Genomic DNA, 21,148 nt, shown 5'->3' on the forward strand with positions numbered 1-21,148 from the left:
GGGGGTTAATGGAAAAGATTTCTAAAGATTTATTGAGGGGGCGTTTAATGACCTGATCGGTTTCACCGTGTGAAAACAAATGATGCCGTAAAACCTCGCTGAGTTAGAGGGGGCTCAGTTTGCCTAAATTAACGACCAAAAAAAAAAAAAAAAAAAGGCATTACAGTTTGTAGTTTGTTTTCTCTCTGACACACGTATCGCTCAGTTTAACGCTCTGTCTCCAATATCATTACCTTTAAGGATTTTTTAAAAAATATATGCACAATTAAAGTTATGACCCGTTTCACTACAGAAACAAAGCAGCACAGCTATAGTAAAATATACATTTTTGAAAGTTTAGAAAACTGACAAAACACGTGGTCGACTGTTTGGTAGCAGAGGCATGTTTGGTGGTTAGTATTGATTTCACGTTTGGAAAGTTGTAGATACAACGGATGTGACTTCACTTGACTTTTTCCTCGATCACTTGACGCGTTCACAGCTGTCGTGGCCTGTCTGCGTTGTGGAGTTTTCCTTATGGTTTTCTAAATAAGTAACGTGCGCAATACCAGCCGTGAAAAAGTCAGGACGATTAGCGCGTCCATTCCAAGAAAACAAAGAAGAAGAAAAATGAGAAAAGGAAAAAAGGAGAAGCACACGGTTTAAAAATCAAGATTTAAAGTTTATTTGCTTTGTTTTAATTGGTTATTACAACAATGAAATCATGTAAAAGTACAGTAATTGCTGTGCTGCAGAAGCGTCGAAAATAATTAAGACCTTCAAAACTGAAATGGATCAAAAGCGAATGAAACTATTTCAGAAAACAAGAAAAAAAAAAAGAAACCTGGCAGGAAACTTTCAGTTTCATAAAACCAAAAAGCTTGTGCTGTGATTAAACAAAATAGGCGTGTTTCTCAATCCAATGCAACAAATAATAAACCATCTGCAAAAAATAATGACTTCAAGAACAATTGGCGAAAATATTCCCCTTTTATTTCCAAACTGTGCTTTGGATTTAGGCTGCTCTTACATCTTTAGTTCCCTTCACATATGGCTTGCTGGATATTATTAAAAAAAAAAACAGTGAGCAGAATCTTGTTTATTCCTAAGGCAACAATATACAAATTGTAGAGTGAAAAATGAACTGATCATAGTTGAAAAGGAGAAAGATGAGCAAAGACATCTTGAAATGAAACTCATCAAATCAAATAATAAGCCAACTTCTTTTGCTGAAACCTGGAGAGATCTAAATCAAATTAAAAGGAAATTAGGCCTGCAACCATCAGCCGCACTTGTCTCATTACAGCAGAAAGATAATCCACAAAAGCCTTCAACCATACACACAGTGGGCAGAAAAGGCAGGATTTCAGTGTTCAGTGCGGAAGTTTAACAATGGAAACTGTTTTAAAAAAGGATAGAAAAGGGTAGGAATGTTTGAGAATGTGTGTCTAAGGTATCATATGATTTAGTATGCAATTTGGGGGTTTACTAATGCCATGACACATTAGAAATGCACTCCATTAAGCCTTGAGTGCTTTATAAAACATACCAGCTTTATGGAAAAAAAGATCATGTTTAAGACACGCAGTCAGATTATGTGCAGCTGAGCAGGGAGCTGACTTTGTCACTTCTAAGTACACAAGAAGAGTACTTTGGTGCGAGGAAAAAAACTGATATGTTACATTTCTCCAACATCTAAGGAAATATCATTCCGGCTTAGAATAATATTGAAATCTTGGATTTCATGACATGTGTAAGGCAATATATTGAGGCTTTATGAGTGTTGTGAGCTGACTTCTGGCTCCCGTTAAAATGAGATATCTCACGAACCCATTTTGATGCCTGACTTTAAATGATTTTAAATATGCTCAGTGTCCTGAATTTTCCATATTCAGAACAGGTTGTGTTTGTTTTATTTGTTTCATCACATCCAATCAGCCACAGACATCAATTTCAAGGATATCAAACTGGAGAAAAAGGAAAAAGTATATATATTTATAATAACCAGAGAAATAAGCTCTCCACACTTTTGCAAATCAAACTCATAGATACACTAAAGTAAACACTTACTCACTTACATGCGCTGAGAAAATATTGGCTTAATATTAAAAAATAAAATCATAGTCATAGTGTCTGTATGAGACACTGCCTTCAAATTTCAGAAATTACGAAAAGTCTTTCTTATTATAATAACTGCAATTCCAAAAAAAAAAAAGAAAAGAAAAAACAAACAGCTTAGAATCACACTCACAAATCTGAATGAGAAAAATGAGGTTTAAAAGTTTTTTTTGATTATGTGTGTGTGAATGAGTCAAACAATAATCATGAAGCAATCAAAACAACTGCTGTTAAACAAAAGAGTTAAGAGTATTCACTCTTATTAAAAAAAATACTTGCGGTCGGTACAGGAAATGATACCAAACTTACCACAATGTACCACACGGCATGAGCTAATTTCAGGGTGAGTGGTCCAGGCTTTAGGACCGGGGGGGATGATGGAGAGGAGACTGAGCGGTGCAGACTGGAGGGCAGGCGGGGCATTAGCTCAGTTCAGGCTGATGTCAGGACAATTAGAGGTGCACCACAGCGCATTGTGCACAGCGCCTGTCAACCTTAATCTCTGCTGCTGTGGCCCGTACCCGCAGCCAGGCCACAGCCCACGGGAAGCGCTAACACTCAGGCCCATATTGCTTTGACAGTTGCACTCAACCAGAAGTAATGCAAAACGTTATTGTGATGTATACACAGTGACCCTGTACTCTTGTCTCTTACAACAAGAAGGCTATGCGTGTGCAGAGTCAGGAAGGGCTGGGAGGAAGAAATGACACTCGGGGAAAACAGTGGGGAAGGAAATCTGGTAGGAGGTTACAGAGGAAGAGAGAGAAAATAAAAAAAAATATCAGAGGACCTTTTCTGCACTTTAACCTCTGCGCCCTCCCCAAATCTCCTCTTGTTTCGAGTCACTGTTGATGGTTCTCTACAAATCTTGGTGCTTGTTTTTGTGGGAGCCACTGCGTGTGGTAACAGAGTTGGAGGTCTCCTCTGCCTCCTCGCCTTCTTTTGCATGGAACTCACTGAAGAACCTGAAGATAGAGTCGAAGCTCATCCAGGAAGTCAGCTCATGCCTCTCTGTGCCTGCGTGGAAAAGATAAGCACAAGTGCATACCAAGATATTTACTGACTGTAATGTTATATGAAAGGAAACACATGATCAGTGCTAATATAATTTAAATTAAAGCTCTGCATTCTATATACTCACCATGGCAACGTAATAAGTGAAAAGAAACGGACACTATTACATAAGATTTTTAGTCTCGTAAGATTCGCAAACTCCCACAATGCTCCGTGAAGACCTAAACCCTTATGTGTGAGAACGATGGCAGCCTATGACCTGTTAGCCCAATGGGATAGCCTTAATATGTTATTCAAGCGGATACCTGATAATCAACAGCGCTGCACAACCAAGGAGATGGAAAGAGGTCCTTCCAACAAAACTAGATATATACACAATGGGTGCACTAAGTGAAACCAGTGGAGCGGTAGTCATTCGTTCCAAAGGACTAATTGAGAAAAGGCCAGACAGAAGTTGGAGAGCGATAACTAGTGAACATATCAGGTGGTCTGGCAGTGACGGGGGGAGGCAGAAGTGCAGGGTTTCCCTCTGACCTTCTCCAGGTTAGCAAGTTCCCAAGTTGGGGTCACGCTGGAGCTTGAAATCTGGTACATGCGCGTCAGGTTCCTTAGGGTTTGGGTGTCACAGCCCAGCCTTTTAGTTTGATAGCTCAACTGGATGGCAGAACACCTTGGCTGTGCCATCCAGTTGAGCTAGAACTAACAAGTTAGTTGTAACACGGAATGGTTTGTTTGTGCCACCTCTCGTTAGCGTCTGACTGCAACTGAACCTGAAAAATGGTGTCCTGCAGTTCACCCGATGCCTGTTATTAGATAAAACTAAGGGTTTCATACTTTGATAGATGGATCTCAGACATGTTTGCACACAGAGGAATGGAGGAAATCAAGAGTGGCTGTAATGAGCTTTCTTTTGTGAATCTTTATTTTCACCTCTGCATCTGCAGCCTTTTCTTCTTAGGGACTTACATTTGTTCGAAACAATATTACAATGACTTCCTGTAATTTTCCTGGGAGCATTTAAAAAACAAAAAGCAGTTAATGATTTAGAGCTGCTTGAAAAAAAAAAAGACGGTCCCAGGAGAGAAAAGTCGATAACCACAGCCCTTCTCAATGAATCGAATCTCTACAATATACAGACATACCTTTTTACCTCGGTTCCTTTTCTCAGTGCCTTTCACTTTCCATCCTGGCTTCCTCCTCTCCCCACAGTGCACATCGTATCAGCTATAAAAAGCTAGACTAGAAGGCCGCCGGGATACAATTAGGAAGCAACTTAAAGGCTCTCACACCATAGACAGCCCTCTGATGACCACTGCACTGACCCCATGTTTATTAGATTGACCCTTGCCTGGAAGCATTAATGGAGATGGTGTGTGTGCATGTGTGTGTGTTTATGTGTATGATTGTAAGCAGGTATAGGGTTTTGGGCTGAGAGGGAATTTGGGTTCCAGGTACCAGTGGTATGTTTGTGTGTGTGTAATTTGCGCGTACGAGTATATAAGGGGGTTCTCGATCATTCTGAGACAGGGGTTTGCACTGCACGCTATATAGCAAGCAGATGGCAGTCAGTGCCTTGGGTCAAATTTACTGGCCTGGCAATCATGGTAGTCAATAACCCAGCACTCCCGGTGACTCCACTACCTGTGTAGGGCTCATCATAACACCTATCCCTGGAAACAAAGACACAGCCCTCTCACACCTCTAATCTATCATTTATATCCAATTTGAGGCACTGTGATCTTTTTATTCCACCTCTTCTATTCTCCCTGTCTCATTGTTCTCTCTCTCACTTGTATTTTTACTTCTGTTTTGTCTCTTTTCTTTTTTCTGCAGAAGCGATCAATGCCGCAGCACTTTCCAGTTCATCTTGAACTAGCGGTGAACTCCAGAATTCCGCCAGCGTCTCCACCCTATCCCATCGCAGTTCAGGGTCACCAGGGGGGTGTCTCTGTGCCGATATGCAAATAAGCCCGTGGCCCTTCAGTGACTCTGGCGTTAAGCTCCACCCCTTCTATATGGTAGAAGCTTTGAAATAAAATCCTCTCCCCCAGACAACCTTCGCACACACACACAGATATAAACCCACTCTCATGTAGACTTAAACAGGCCTTTAAAACTTCCATCCATTCCTCCTTTAATAGCCAAAGCGTGTTGAACCTAATGGATGTTGTCATAGCTGAGATGTGACCACTGATTTAGAGGAGGAACCCCAGTGACCAGGCGAAGAGAGGCAGAGACAGAGGGAGAAGAAGAAGACAAGCGAGAGTTATGTCAGCTACACCACAAATCAAAGTAATATCTTTTAAAAACTGTGGAAATCGATGGTGTCATCTGGCTGTATCTTGTGGGTAAAGGAAACCCATAAACAGCCAATTAGCTGATAAGCAGACTGTTTTTTTTCCTTTATGAAGAAGTGATTTTATGTATTGGCAAAACAGCGTACAATGGACAAAGAGCTCACCCTTTTTAACTGTAACTTGTATCCTGTATTTAAACTAAAGTACACTGTGTAGCTGTTTCGTACTTGTGAAACAATTAAGTTGCATGTACAGATTTTAACAAGTTTACAGTAATGACATTAGCCTAATAAAGTTTGTTTTAAATGCAATAACGGTTTCATTCATTGCCGTTTCAATAATGATGCTGTCGAGCTCCACGACACTGGGTATCGTCACGGGGAATACAGAAAATTGTCTTTAGTTTTAACAGTGTTTATAATTACACTGGAGGAAAAAACAAACAAACTTAGATTAATATTGCACGTAATGATGACCTACAGGTAAGGCAACGCATACACACGACAATGTTTCACTGTTTCCCTGTTTCACTGTAAGGCAGCAAAGAGCCGGTACAGAAACATGTCCTGTGCTGAGAGCTCCCTTATGTGCTCCGTGCTCCAGTCATGGAGCAGTTTCAATGTAGTGCCTGACCAGTGCCCTGTGTTTGACCATTTTGTGTGTGTTGTTTGAGCCTGGTGAAGCTGCCTCATTATGTGACAGACAGAGAAGAGTATTTGATCCTGGATATTTGGCCTCCTCTTCTCTGTCACAGCCACTGGAGCCCTCTCAAGGTAATTGACTGACTGTTTGATCTCCCTCTGACTCTGCGCTGCTACAAGATGCTGCCACACACACATAAACACATTCATCAATTGTAAGTGTCTACTCATGGATGGAACACACACATACACACATGCGGGCACAAACACACACGTATACTCACGCACACAGTTGTTATCATTTGTGTGCAGTGAGGTAAGGGAACAGAGGAGGAGATTTTTGAGCTGAAAACAAGGAAATTCCTCCATAGCTATGGGCCATGCTTTCTTCCCTGCGTACCAAATGCTGCATGCTGTTACAAATGGTAATCGGCTCTGATTGTCACAAATTTCAAAACAAACGCTAGGTGACTGAAAAGCCAAAGTGACGCCCCGAGTGATACTCCAACAGGAAGTGCAAATCAAAGCATGCCGACTATAATTAGGTTCCATCTGGGCTACATTATTTAAAGCCGCAGCAGTTAATTGCTTGTGTACAAATGGCCTATTTTATTTGAATCAAACTCTTTTTTTTTTGTGATTCGTAATTACACTGATGTGAAGGGGGCATATCTCTTTGCCTCACTTATAATATAAATCCATATTCAAATTATTAAGAGTACTTTGAGGCAGGGGGAATGTAAAGTGATGATACTTTTCTTTGTGAGAATTGAATTTCTTTAAACAATTATGACTGCTTAATCAAATATGCTGACATTTGGGTTAAACATTTAATGAGCTTCAATTAAAAAAAGGAGATGAACAACGATATAATCACGGAAGAAAATATTTTTAAAAAACAGAAAACCTAACAAGACTAATATACATGATATTATTTCACGCTGAAGCAAACATTTTCTCATTTCCTCTTGTCAACGTTTTCATCAAAAAAAACAAAAAACCCCCCCACAAACAGTGTATTATCTTATCAATTTCCTATTGACGGTAACCTAAGCTTTTGTTTTATCTCGATGTGAGGTAGAGCAGTGCACTGTGGTGCGGGCCTGGGTTGGTTGTAACCTTAGTCAGGCAGCTGTTTGTGGAAACTATCTGTTGCATGGATCAGCGGAGGAGAATCGCTATCTGTATCCTGGTTGTCAGACGATCGGATTTCTGTCCCTGACGCTCTCTGATATTAGATGATCTTCCGAGACTACGTGCGCAGGCACTGTGTGTTTGCGTGTGTCTGGTTGTCCACATGCAGTGCACATAACTGACATACAGTCAGCTATGCTTGTTGTCACTTTGCTTGCCAACATGCCTAAAGGTCAAGAATGTCATTTCGTCCCACATGGCTGTCTGTAAAGGGGGTGTGACATGTTGCCACAGGAGACGAGGTCAAAGAGAGCCCGGGCAGGTGACAGGTGGTCTGCAACACCACCAGAGCAGCTCCGTCCTCTGTAACAAAACATGAAGACTATGTTTTCAGTCAAAAAATGTATTAAATTAAATTTTACTCTCCCACCCATTCCCTGCCACTATTCCCTGATCTCCATTTAGGATGAAGACAACAAACCCAGGAATAATCAGACTTTTTCTACACTGTGTGTCTTCAAATAAAAATCAGCTTGATCGGAGCAGAAACAGCCATAAATACATCAAGACAAAAATACTAAAAAACAGAACTCATTTCATCAAATCAGTAATACCACTGTTGCTTCTTGACTTAAATTCATTTTTAATGCTTGTTGGTAAGTGGGGTCTGCCCAGCCCCCGTCTCTCTCATACTGCTTTTAATTACTTTGCTTATTATTGTGTGTTGTTGTTAGACAAAAACAAGGCAGAACTCATTACACATCCAGAGATGAGAAACCTGAATCAGTACCTACAGGGGCCGCTGAGGGGGCTCTGTATTTACTTAGAATAAAATGCAAACAGAAGAGAGACATAGAGAAACAAAACCGAGTGAAAACACAGTGAGCAGAGGATATCACATTAACTGGTTGAAATCATGACCACACATAAGCTACTTTGAATTCAAGTAGTTCATATGGAGAGTGGAACTTGTGACAACAAAGACTGCACAAAAGACGGTGAAATTCTGTATTTTTTTATTACTTACTTCTCATTTTGTTAATCCCTCCAGCCTGTTATGTTTCCTCCCTACAGAGACACTGAGATTGCACTGAGTGCTTTTTTTATTTTAATGTGAATGAGTGGCCTTGGCCGTCATAAAGGACCCTTGCTTTTATGGACTTGGAGCAGAGTATTTACAAGATAACCCTGGTCCAAGGACTGTGCAGGCTATTTGATACCAGTGTCAGACTCTCCTGACTCTTCTTCAGTAAAAATCGAAGCCTGAATAATCCTTTGCCTCTACAGCACCTCTCAATGTCAGTTGTTTTACTCATCTCTGCTTAAAAGGGTTGAGATATTTTGGAATATGTGCTTAGCCATCTGCGTGTCGCTTTAATCAATATTTTGTATGCACCTTTTCTATCTATCTATCTAAATACTACACTCAAGTTTACAAGTTTAATGTGGAAAAAAGCTAGCTCAACAGTTAGCTCTTACAGAAACAATTGGTAAGATGTAGAATAAAATCATTCAATTAAATTCACAAATGAAATTAATGAACCACAAAATTATCATAAAACATTTAAAACTTTAAACATATGTGAATTGGGGGCATCATTTGCATGCCATTTGGAAGAGTTGGCTTGCTAATTTATTTATGGTGACAAAGCAAGAAGAAAATTAGTATAGAGTCAGTGACAAAGCTATTTAAAATATATGAACTAGTTTTGACAGTATAGTCTGAACCTTCTGTTCTCTAATTATTAAAACACTAAGAATTGTATAAATTTGTAAATGCCTAGTTGGGTAATAAAAAAAATGTCAAAATTATCAGTTGGATACACAAATTTTCTTATGCCCGTATGACATGTCCAAGTTTAATTCCATTTTTGTGTGTGAATTTTACAACATAGTATAAGGTCTGCATATGTACCTGTTGATTCAGTGTGAATATGTGACATAAACACACACACACACACACACATAAAAAAAGAGAAAAAGACCGAGTGTACATGCACATGTATGTTTATGGAAGGGCCTTGTTGGGAGTGCCACCCAGACATTAACACTGTAAACAGTGCAGGCCTCCGTCCCTGTCCGGCCCCTTTGTTCCATCTCCGCCACCATTGGTTGGGACTTAAATGGCAAACACTCGGGGGCTGCTAGCTCGCCTGACACGGTTTTGTTTTTGGCCTATTGAGGGGCAATGGAGAGCTTTTGTTTCTATGCCCAGGCACAACGTGTCTCAAAAGCAGCATGGCTGAAAAGAGAGGCCCCCACAAAGACTGTGCATTAGTGGAGGCACTACACGCATGCATATATGTGCAACTCAAATGGGACTAAGCACGGACACACACACACACACACACACACACACACACACACACACACACACACACACACACACACACACACACACACACACACACACACACACACACACACACAATGCCTTGCCAAGGGTAGGTTAGGCCAGGCAACTTTGGCCAGACAGGATGGAAAAGATGGAGTGGGGTTAGAGCATGCGCACAAGAGAATATGCTAAATGCCAGACTGCAAACTTACTACTTCGCTACATTTCATTCACTCCTCATTCACATAAATACACAAACAGCTATAGTCCACTTTATTGCAGTAAAATCTGCTGCACAAACCTCTCTTGCACTTCCAAGACAACACCAGGCATAGAGAAACACACACTCACACCAACACATCTACGATATTAGAAATACACACATCACTCAGTCACAAAAGAGTTGAAGGAGGACAGGGCTAAGAGAGGCCCCCTTTGCACCTGTAAGAAAGACAGGGCGCATTCAGAATCTGTGGTCTCAGAATAGACAGCCTTGAGTGTGAGAACCCCCATTCATACAAGGCTATGGTGATCGCACACACCTTCATACAATTCTCATTCACAACACATGTTGCCTAAGGTCTATAGAAGAATCTAGCAAGGGGACTAACAGTACTAGTGTAAGATTGATGCAATGCATGGTATAATCTTTATCCAGCTAAAAAGCAGTATACACTGGCAGCAGAGAATTTGCAGTATATATATCAATATGCTTTGTAAAGCAGTCTCCCACTTGTTTTCTTTATATCAACCACATAATCATATAAATATTTCTATCACACTACACCTGATGCTTACATTGGATACACCGACAAAAAAATCCCTTGTTTCTTCACAACATCGCCGGTAATATTGGCAATAAAAAAGTATTAAGTGCCTTGTAGATACAATTGCCATGACTAGCAGTTTGCTTAAATGGAAATAATCTTTGTGTTGTGGATGCAAATCATTTGTGGGATATACAATGACACATATACATATATAAACATATATGACAAAACCTTTGTGCACTATTACTTTCAAGCCAAACAATTTAAAATTCAAGCATTTTTAAATGACTGTGCTATTAAGTTAACAATAGTATTCTCCCTTATGAATAAGAAACAAATCCTTTAGGGACACTGTATTAAGTAAAAACAACAAAATTGGATACAGCTGTGATCACTGACACACAAGTTGAACACATATTTGATTTCTTATTGGACAAATTCCATGAAGATATGAATTCAACAATTTTCAACCTGTGAGCTCAGTTTAAGTACTTGTTTGCATCAGGCCCCCACATGGAAAAGAACTGCTCGAGTAATTTTAAAATTTCATTGTGAGACTTGTACCAGATGGAAAAAGGATATAGGAAGATCTGTGGTCATAAAAGAAAAAGAAAAACAAGCCATTAAAAAGTCAAAACACGGTAGCAACATTAATCAAGAGGTACATAACTACTTAACTATCGCTAATCAGAGCTGCTATGGATATCCTCTTCAAGGGATGCCAACCATAGCACACCAACACTATTTAGCCATGAAAAATGGACCATCAGACTTGCCCCTGGGGTCATATGACAGCTTACAATGTGCAAAGCATTGCACTACATAAAACTATATGGATTATGTTTTTAAAAAAAAGGTTGTTATTATCAGCTAGAAACTGTCAGAACAAACTTTGCTAAAGAAGATGAAAATAAGCCTAATGAAAATGTGTACATTCTTTTTGTCCAGCTCAAGATCAATATAAGTGGCCAAACATGTTGGGTTCCAACAATATTATAAATCTACACTTTTAAGCTTACATTAGAGTAAAGTAAAGTTATATAATACAATGTTGGGGTCCAACATGTTTGGCGTGAATGCATAGCCCTGACAGTGAAAGCATGGAGGTGTAAGTGTGATGATATCAGGATGCATGAGTGCAAAAGGCGTTGGGATAGATTACGTTTTTAGATGCCATGCCACTATAAATACCTGCTGATACACAAAAATACTGGCTAACATGATGACTCAGTCCCCGCAGGCTTGACAGGAGAAGAAAATTCCAGTATATGATGATGGTCCAAACCATACCGCCAAAATCACAGCAGACTTTATAATGAAAAAAGAAGTTAAAAAAAAGCATGACCTGTCCAAATGTATCACCAGACTTGAATCAAACAAAAGAGCTTTGTGTTGTTTTAAAGTGACAGTAAGTTCCTGCTGTGGGGAAAATATAATTAATACTATAAATCTACACTTTTAAGCTTACATTAGAGTAAAGTAAAGTTATATAATACAATTATTCAGGGAAGATACACTTTTAAACTGTGACATTTAAATTATGTTGCACAGGATTATACTTGATAGGACACTGTATATTACCAGTATCATTCTATGTAATGCTCAGAAGTGCAAATGATCCAACTAGTGTAGCTGCTCCAAATTTACATTTCCACTTAACCATACTGAACTGAAGGCACATTTTGTGGCCAGATTTTCATTGTGGCCTTCTACCAACACTTGACTGAACACTTCTATTTAGCATCTCCCAGGTGCAGTGGGAATATACATATAAAAATAGATATCAGAACTACACAACTCAAAATACAAACCTACTGGCATGTACAAAGACAAAAATTCACATTCATGTGACATATGGCATATATATCATATTTATGTATGCTCAAGAGTTAGTTATACTGGTAACTTTCACACATACAAAACAGAGCTGGGTTAGAGAAGGCGATCAATAAAGTGAGTAGAGGGCAAAAAAGTGAGAAAACTGCTGTGGAACATATGAACACTAGACTGATTTCTAATTTGGTCTAAGAGTCTAGTGTGAGAGAAATGCAACGTTGAAATCCTGCAACCAAGAGTTGTCTACGAACCTCTTTTTTCATGTTTTTGCCTCAAACACATGCGACACAAGCATAGAAGTACTTGTCACTTGACTTTGTGATTCCATGCTTGCCGACACTTAGAGAAAAGTGTGTGCGTGTGTATGTATGCGTGTGTGTATTCTGCGAAGGGTTAGACAAAAAGAGAGCAGAGAGTTCAGGTGGGGGAGGAGCAGGCCAGAGGTGGAGATAGCAGAGAGTGGGTGTTGAGGGTGGGGCAGGTCTGAAATAGATCACTTAATGGAACAAAGTGTAATTAATGGGTCACCACAGATAAGAAGACGCTGGCTCTATCTGGGAATGTGCTAATAGAGCTGACACACACTCAGCAAGATCAGTGCAAACGTGTGTGCGTGCTTTGTTAGTGCATGTGTGTGTGCACGTTTTAAAGACACACAGTGGCTAAATAGTGGGTGGAGAAGACTGGCAAAGGTGACAGGTTAACTTGCTTTTCTTCATGACAAAGATCTGTCATCTCTGCAATCAGAGAAAACCCAGAAAAGGAAAGGCACACACATTTTCGCTCGCCACATGGCCTCCCTTGCTCACTAAAACGTTCCGCCCCACATCAAAACATGAATGATGTTATTACACTTGGTGAGCCAGCACGCTTTTAGTTGCAGGGATGTGGTTGTTTACGGAGAGATGGAGGAGAAGGAAGCCGCCTGGTCAAGAGAGGGTCAAACCTGAAGTGTTCTAAGAGAACTAAACTGTCACAAACCGCTCCTCAAACTTCCTGTCTGTGTGTCCCTGCGTCAGGGGAACATGCCTGGAGCCAAGGGGGCCTGTGCATGTGTTTGTGGAAGCGTGTTGGATAAATCTATTGGTCTTGGAGCCTGGCTGGGGAGGCTGGGGGGAGGGTTTTCAGACATCCACATAAATCGGGATAGTGAGATGGCCAGTGATGGACATGGCAAGACAAAGAGGATTTCCCCTGTTTGTCTGAGAGCGTCGAGTTACCGCGTCACACACACGTAGAGAGAGAAGTCTGTCTCCGGGAGAGATTTTTTGAGAGTATGTGTGTGGCATGAGGCAATAGGTCATGCAACTGGTTGGCTTTGTGTGAAGGCGTGGGTGTTTATTTGTATGCATTTTTCAGGGTCGCAGACTGGGTTGGCCTGTTTGACAGTGCTTTAGTATACGTCCACACTAATGCGTTTTCTTTTGAAAATGCATTGTTTTCTCTCCGTTTTGACCTCTCGTCCACACTGAGACGGCGCTTTCCTCAAGGAAAAACCTAGCGTTTTAAAAACTCTCGAAAACGCATACATTTCAAAATGCAGCTGTCCCGTCGCAGTTTGGACACACGAAAACGCAGACTTTCTAAAACGATGACGTATTTTAGTCATGTGATGCAGTCATGTGACCAAATAAACAAAGATAGCGGAGTGCATTATACAGCGGTTGTTTTGATTGCTCTCAATTTTGACTGCCCTAAAAAAGATGAAAATCAGTTTGTACATGCTCCAGATAGCTTTTCTTCAAATTCTTTAATTCTCACTCGCTTTTGCGCATGCGCAGGACTGGAACGTAAGCGTTTTCATCCGTTTCAGTGTGGACGCACGACTCTGTGAAAACGACTGAAAACGCTAGTGTGGACGCGGAGCGTTTTCAGACGAAAACGCCGTTTTCAAATCTATCCGGACTAGTGTGGACGTAACCTTAGTCAGACAAGCCAACTACCACATTACATTGGAGTTCAGCTTTGATATGGAATAATTAAAAAAATATACATAATAAAACAAAAACAGAATTGTTGCAGTTTTTATGTAAATGGTCTTTTTATTCCATGACAGTCACCTTGACAAGTCAATAAATATAAAATGAAATAAATATAACAGTTCTGAAATGTAAGGGCATGACCTCGACAATAGCAAGCTGTGCAGCTCTTGGCACTCTAGGTGAATTTTAAATATTGAAATGTCTTGTTATGTGTGTCCACAACCCAGGGAGTGTTTTATGCCTGCCTGTGAGGATTTAACCCCTGAATGTAGCATCGTGAGGTTAAATGCAAAGGGACGAAACTCTAGCCTGTTAGGACAGGGGAAGAACAGCTTCAAAGACTCAACATCAACTACTCTCTTTCTCGCATACACACACACACACACACAAACATGTATAAACACAAACTGACGGACAGTCCATTGCTCCCAGCATATCTCGAGTTTGTCCTTGGACTGTCTGAATACCACTGGAGGCATGATTTGAGAGAGCAAGTGGGAACAAGAGAGTGAGGGAGACAAGCAGAAAGGAAGAAAAAGGAAAATGATAGAGGGAAGGAGAGGGAGAGAAAAGAGGCACCCCTCAATGACATCTAAAGAGATAACTCACTCTCTAGAGCTTCTTCTCTCTTGCTATCACTTTCCCAGGCAGCGCTCCTTCCCCATAAGGCCTGAAGTGTCTATGTGTATGTGTGTGTGAATGAATGAGTGACAGAAGTGTATGTGGGAATACAGTGTATGTGGAGGTGAAAAGGCAAGAGATTTCTGAATCTCAATGAGATGATCTAAAGAGCTATCAAGCACAATGATATGCATACTACACACAGTGCATTGCACGTACTATGTTTGGCAAGAAAAGTGTTCCTGCTCTGACATCATGTTGGCTGTCAAAAATTGTGTAAAATCTATAATTAACAAAACAGGAAAACTGGTTTGCATGTAATGTCACTGTTTGATTAGATACATTGAATGTTGATAACACAAAATAACTAAGAACTCATATGTATTCATGTCAGAATCACTTTGCTGCACTCAGATGGCTGCTTAAGAAATGATGTACAGAACACAACACAAACAACAGCTGGCTTGTTTCTTGATTGAAAGTTAACTTTGGGAAAACAAAGCACCGGGCCACTGGCGGGTCATAGCAATGTTGAAAACATCCAAACAAAACAGCAGGAAAACACAAAGTGGCAGCATTGGACGATGCTGCCACTGTCGTCAGAAATGCTCCCCTATGCAGACACAGACAACTGTGGGGAAGAGTTAACCTTTTGATAAGCTGCTTCTAGTCCCAGCTGTATGCATTTTTTATTGAAATGTATGAGTCAGAAAGAGAATAATTATCTCCTCTCGCTCCGTGGAGACGCGAGGGGTTGTAGCCCCCAGTCTGGTCTTCAGAAATCAACTAAGTCCTAAAACGAACGCTCACTGATAAGCACTGAGGAACTAAGCTATGCTAATTCATAACCCCAAAATAAAGGAAATATACACAGTAAACCTTTAATGGTTACGCACAACGGCAAAGACATAGAGAAGTACACGATTACACTTGGAATACTAGACATATTCAAATCTTCCACTCACCTTATAATGGACACAGAATCACATTATGTATCTAAGAATATTAATGTTATTCCAACACGGAATTGACTTTAATACAAGTCTGATAAAAAACCCATCCAATAAAACTTTGACGCTGTACTCAGACCAGACCAGAACACTGCTTCATGTAATCCAGCCTCCTTAGTCATTTTGATGAAATCCATGTATTTGTGCAGGGAAAGCGTTGTCATGCTTCAGAAACAGACAAAACATAGCATCTGTATCACACTATTTATAAAGCAATGTGTGCAATTGTGTATTCACTGTGGATCTTGCAGGTATTTCTAATATTTACATTACATTACTTTTAATCAGAGTGTAATGAGAGATTAGAGCCCAATAATGCTGTTGATATTAATTAGAAAAGCTTGTTGTATTACTGATGTCACATCCTCTCTCACCTTATGGGATTATTTCTGTGACCTGGGTATTCTGTTTAACAGCCCTGGTCTAAAATGCCCCAATGATTCTCATACTTGACAAACACATGAGCAGTGTCCACTAGAACCAGGCAGGAACACTGAGCCCTCCTTCAGACGGGCCACAATCTCCTTCACAGGAGACATCAACATCCACCCTGGCACAGGGAGGGTGGGTGCACACCCTTTCTTTGTGTACACAAAGACATACACAGAAAAGAAACAGAGCACCAACCTCAGCAGAGCTTTAGATCTTTATCTGACAGCATCAGCCAACACCAAATATACACACAATCCTGTCCTGACCTTGTGGCACTTAAAGATTAATCAAAATTGCAGCTGGGATCAGAGGTGTGGTACAATGGGCAGAGAGAGTGATTCATTTTGTGTTTGTGTGTGTGTGTTTTTTTGGGTGTCACTCTACATGTGTGTGTGTGTGTGTGTGTGTGTGTGGGGGGGGGGGGGGGGGTAATAGTGGATGAGACAAAGTTAGAGATTGAGAGAGGCCAGGTCAGGGGAGGCACTCACCCTCTCAATCCTCCACTATTGACTTTAGAGTAGAGAGATGTTCCAGAGCAGTCAATGACAAATAGAATAAACTGATCAATAACCTTGCACTTTTCAGAAGGTACAGAGGCACCTTTAAAAAAAACAAAACAGGCGCCCGACTTGAACTATGCAAGAGGGGAACATTGATCATCACAGTGAGCTTCGCTAGGCTGCTTACACTGTTTTGTCTTCCACCCATGACCTGTGGAATGCTCTTCTCGATAACCAAAGGACCAAAGGTCACATTCAAACTGTATTTAAACAGCAAATAAAAATACAAAACTTGTAGTAGAAAAATCAGAAGAAAATGCCTTGCCTGAATAATTTGACTGAGTATGCATTAGGTGTAAGATGAAGTTGCTTGTTAAGGCAGGTGTTTAAGAAAAAACATGAGGTAGAAAAGTCAGCAGGACTGCACGCAGAGAGCAAAGGGAAGAAAACTGTGAGTGAGAGAGGCAGAGACAGAAGTGTGGGAAGGAAGAAAGAGGAGAAAATCTACCCTCTGCCATAATTTAAACGAGCCATGGTCTCCCAATGCTGTGTTTACAATGTATAATTTATGCCTCCCAGTTCAAACACAGCTTTATCTGCACTCAGCTGCTAAGTGATATGATTTCACTTTTTACAACCCCCTCCCACCTCACTCACCCCCAACTAATCATATCCACTACAACCCCAGTCACTGTGTAATGTAGGCTGGTGTGATTCTGCACGCCTCATGCATTGGCTTTCAACTGTACAGCCCCAAGGGCTAAAGTAGCATATTAAATCCTTCCCTAACTCCGTCCTCTTCTCCCCCTAAAGGGAAAAACTGCCTGTCCTAGACACATACTTATGCACGTGCATTCTTATGTTCGTCTCTGCAAAAAGCACAGACATGTACACTCTGCACGCTGCAAAAGAAGCCTCATATGTTACAGCTGTTAAAGTTTCTTTCTGTATTCATTGCTGTGGTGGTGAGCAGTAACGTTCCATTTCACAGCTGCACACTTTGACCTCCCATCAGAGCTTTTCTAAAGACCCAATCGCTCTGAGTTGCAGTGCAATGCATAGCCACTTTGGTTACTTTAATGATGTCTTCCTTTACATATATAAAACATATCATACCATGTTGTGCTTTGGGTTTTTTTGCTGCCTAAAAGTCTCTGTTGCTGCACTCTGCCTGGACATCTTCACTTTTCTTCATACTTTACAGGCTAAAGAAGTGTGAGGATCATCTTACAGTTAAAAGTCTTAAAACAATACTTCTACAGTGAATAAGAATGCTGTTAGCTGAAAAACACTGGGAATGATTAGGGCCTCTACATCAGTACTACAGTAATACTACTTTCGACTGCTCCCTTATCACACAGGGTCACCACAGCGGGTAGCAACACATTTTTTTATTTGGCAGAGTTTTATGCTGGATGTCCTTCCTGATGCCACAGTGTAATGTTACCCACCAGTCTATGATAATACCACACTATCTACTACAAGAAAAAGTCTTACATTCAGAACCGTACAAGCATAAAACTATTACTAGCTAATTTACTTAAAGGTATTAAATGTTCTGCAAACGTCTTTTGTGTTATATTACTGCAGCATTAATGTGTAGGCTGATTTTTTTTCTTCTGCAAATGTTTCAGGTTGAGCACATTTAAAATATTTTTTATATATTTATGTAATTTAATCCACAGCAATGTATTTTTCGCATTTTTTTTAAGATGATCAGTATCCTATGACTGAAGACAATGTAATGTTAAAAATCCACTATTAGTTTGGTATTAAAAATGAGAAATGTTGTTCTTCTTTGTTTTGTTTTTCCTCCAGAGCTTGCAGGCTCTTTCACATTTTTTCCAGTCTAATGCGGTTTTCTTGTTTTCAAGTATATCCAGTGGTTTGTACCTTGCTCCAAACCCTCTAAATTTCCATTCACCGAGGCATATCTTAACTGTAAAAAAAGATACGTCTACCTTGGTTAGATGTTGCAAAGGGGTTTTTCTTACGCAAAGAAAGAATCCTGTGATCACACATTTTAGTTGTCTAATGTGATCTTCCAGGCTGTTTGAGCTTGTTGAGCTTGCCACTGGATTCCTTCTTTATAAGAATGTAGAAACACTTGCTGTCTCTCTGATAGGTTTATTTATTTCGGTTGGATGACGGCTTCCTCCATTTACGTCACCGTCTCTTTGAACCTCAAGTTCAAAGTTGCAATGAACCGCTACCAAATTAAAGTTCAACACTTGGAATCAACTGCAGATTTCTTCTCTGTTTAATTCAGTACAGAACAATAAGGGGACAGGCCTCGTGTGGATATGAAACTGGTTGTGACACAATTGCCCAATTACTTTTAAGACTCTGAAAACATGACTATATGAAAAAACTGACTGTAATTCTTTAACAATTACTATAACACTTCTGTAACACACCTTTCACTATACAGAGGCAAAACTACTGAATATATTATATTGTCAGAAATTCATGAAGTCATAGAATGTAGTGTAATGTTCATTTGATCACCTTTAATGTACTTTTTAACTTTTAGTAACAACTTAAGAGTAAAACTGACATTTTTGTGTTATCATACATTTGCAGTTATCATTACAATTTCAAACATCTTTTGTAGTCATGTACGGATTGTAAGGATTTTGTGACTCATATACAATCACCACATCTCTATTCCTAGACATATATTTTATGAATGGTCTATTAATACTACATTTTTATATTACACATCAGTGTATATGTACTTCTTTAAAGTATAGCCTCTCCCCTTTTTGCCAGAACCCTTTAGATCAATTTTCCCACCATTTCCTCCTTCCTCCAGTCATTTCTCTTTTATATTGTTCTCTGCCATTTCCTCCCCTCTTCTTTCTCCACTGTCTCTAGTGTTTGTGCTAGCAGAAAATTCCCACTTCATCTCTGGGGAGAAATGCATTTTTTCCCTGTTTCACTCATCTCTCCTTCTTCTCTTGTGTGTTTTCCATGCTGGCAAAGCTTCCCCTTCCTGCGTGCAGCAGGGAGCGTGCTCTGTCTATGGCTGTCCCATAAGAGACCCTACAGTCTGATGTTCCAATCTCCTCATCCAGAGGGATGCTCTCCATGCTCCTGTCTCTCTGGCTGCTCATTTCTGTTTTCTGTATAACTTACAATGTCTTTTTTTTATTGTCTCTGCATAGTTTAGTCTTTTCTATTTTAATCTGTTTATCTGATTCTTACCCTTTTGACACTTTTATCCTCACATGCTCTCATGCGCTGTCTCCCAAATGACACAGAGATCCTTAAAATTCAGCTTTTCCTCTTTAATTGTCAGATTTCTATTGCATTCTTTCCAGCGTTGAAATATATGTAGTCTTTCAGAAAAAGTAAACCTTACTCGTTTTGACCAGGAAAAAATTTGCAAGGAAGTATTTTGAAGATCTGGGTAGGACCTTTAACATCGATACGGAGTTTTTTTGATTTCTACTACAGAAACAGTGTGTAAAGTCTGAAGCATCATAACCAAACCCTACTAGTTTGGTTATGATGCTTCAAATCTTACTAGGCTACAGATCAGAAACCGCCTCCACATGGTTAGGGATTGTCCCTTTAGATATTGATGGGCCACCTAGGGCAACTTAAAATGGACACCGTATCCTATCACCTGGATAATGGTAAACACAGATAACCTGATCACTCATATCACACCACACACTGGAAGTCTTCTTTTAAAGCACTAATTTGCAATCATAAAAAGTATTTTACAAACTCATAGGGCTTTCTGTTGTTTATATCTCACAGAGCACTACAGTTCGTGTAAAATGTACTGCAACTGAGCTACATAAAATGGAGAGCACTGTTTCATATAATCGTAGGTCATTCTCCTTAACCATACCACGCACTCTGTCAAAACAAAACTGGACGGGAAATGAGCAAGACCCTTATAAATAGTAAACTATATAATCCTATAGTGCAGTGCAGTTTACAAGAACTACTATATCTAAGGGGTATGATAATACTGTTGTTGATAAAATCTGAAAGACAACATCACTGAGTAAACGGAAAATGCGACAGTTTACAATTATTGTAACTCTACTAGACAGTTTAAGTATAAATTGGAGAGAAAGGGAGAAATGCCAGTTTCCTTATTTTACCAATAAAATGTGGAACACAAAGGTCCAGATGGTAACAGAGCAGTTATGATGCTTATAGACATACCAGGAAATACCAGGGACTTATGGAGATATAAACAAGTTTTAGAAGATGAGGAAAATGTTCCATTTGCATAAAATCAGACTAATGACTTGACTACAAAGGAAGAGTTCGTGTGTGGGTGACGTACCATCTATGGACAAGGTCTTTGCTTAACTATGCTACTTGTACACTCAACTGGGCAGCAATTATGTTTATGTTTTGACCTATGTATTTGAAAAAGCAACCGAAAAACAGAGAATCTGTTTTGGGTTGAAGTTAATCCACCTCTTTAAATGTTGCTCTTAGCTCAGGACAACC

The 21,148-nt window shown here is 39.9% G+C and overlaps 1 protein-coding gene across 1 annotated transcript in view; it reads right to left on the bottom strand.

The window, feature by feature from the left end:
* Positions 1-672: 672 nt before the first annotated feature.
* The window catches only part of arb2a (ARB2 cotranscriptional regulator A), a 162,440-nt gene continuing 141,964 nt past the window's right edge, over positions 673-21,148 (bottom strand). The window contains exon 11 of the mRNA XM_026188413.1: positions 673-3,114. Coding sequence (XP_026044198.1) covers positions 2,957-3,114 — 158 coding nt within the window. The 3' untranslated portion in view covers positions 673-2,956. The remainder of the gene's footprint in view (positions 3,115-21,148) is intronic.

Source organism: Astatotilapia calliptera, chromosome 12, assembly GCF_900246225.1.
Source record: "Astatotilapia calliptera chromosome 12, fAstCal1.2, whole genome shotgun sequence".
NCBI classification, from domain to species: domain Eukaryota; kingdom Metazoa; phylum Chordata; class Actinopteri; order Cichliformes; family Cichlidae; genus Astatotilapia; species Astatotilapia calliptera.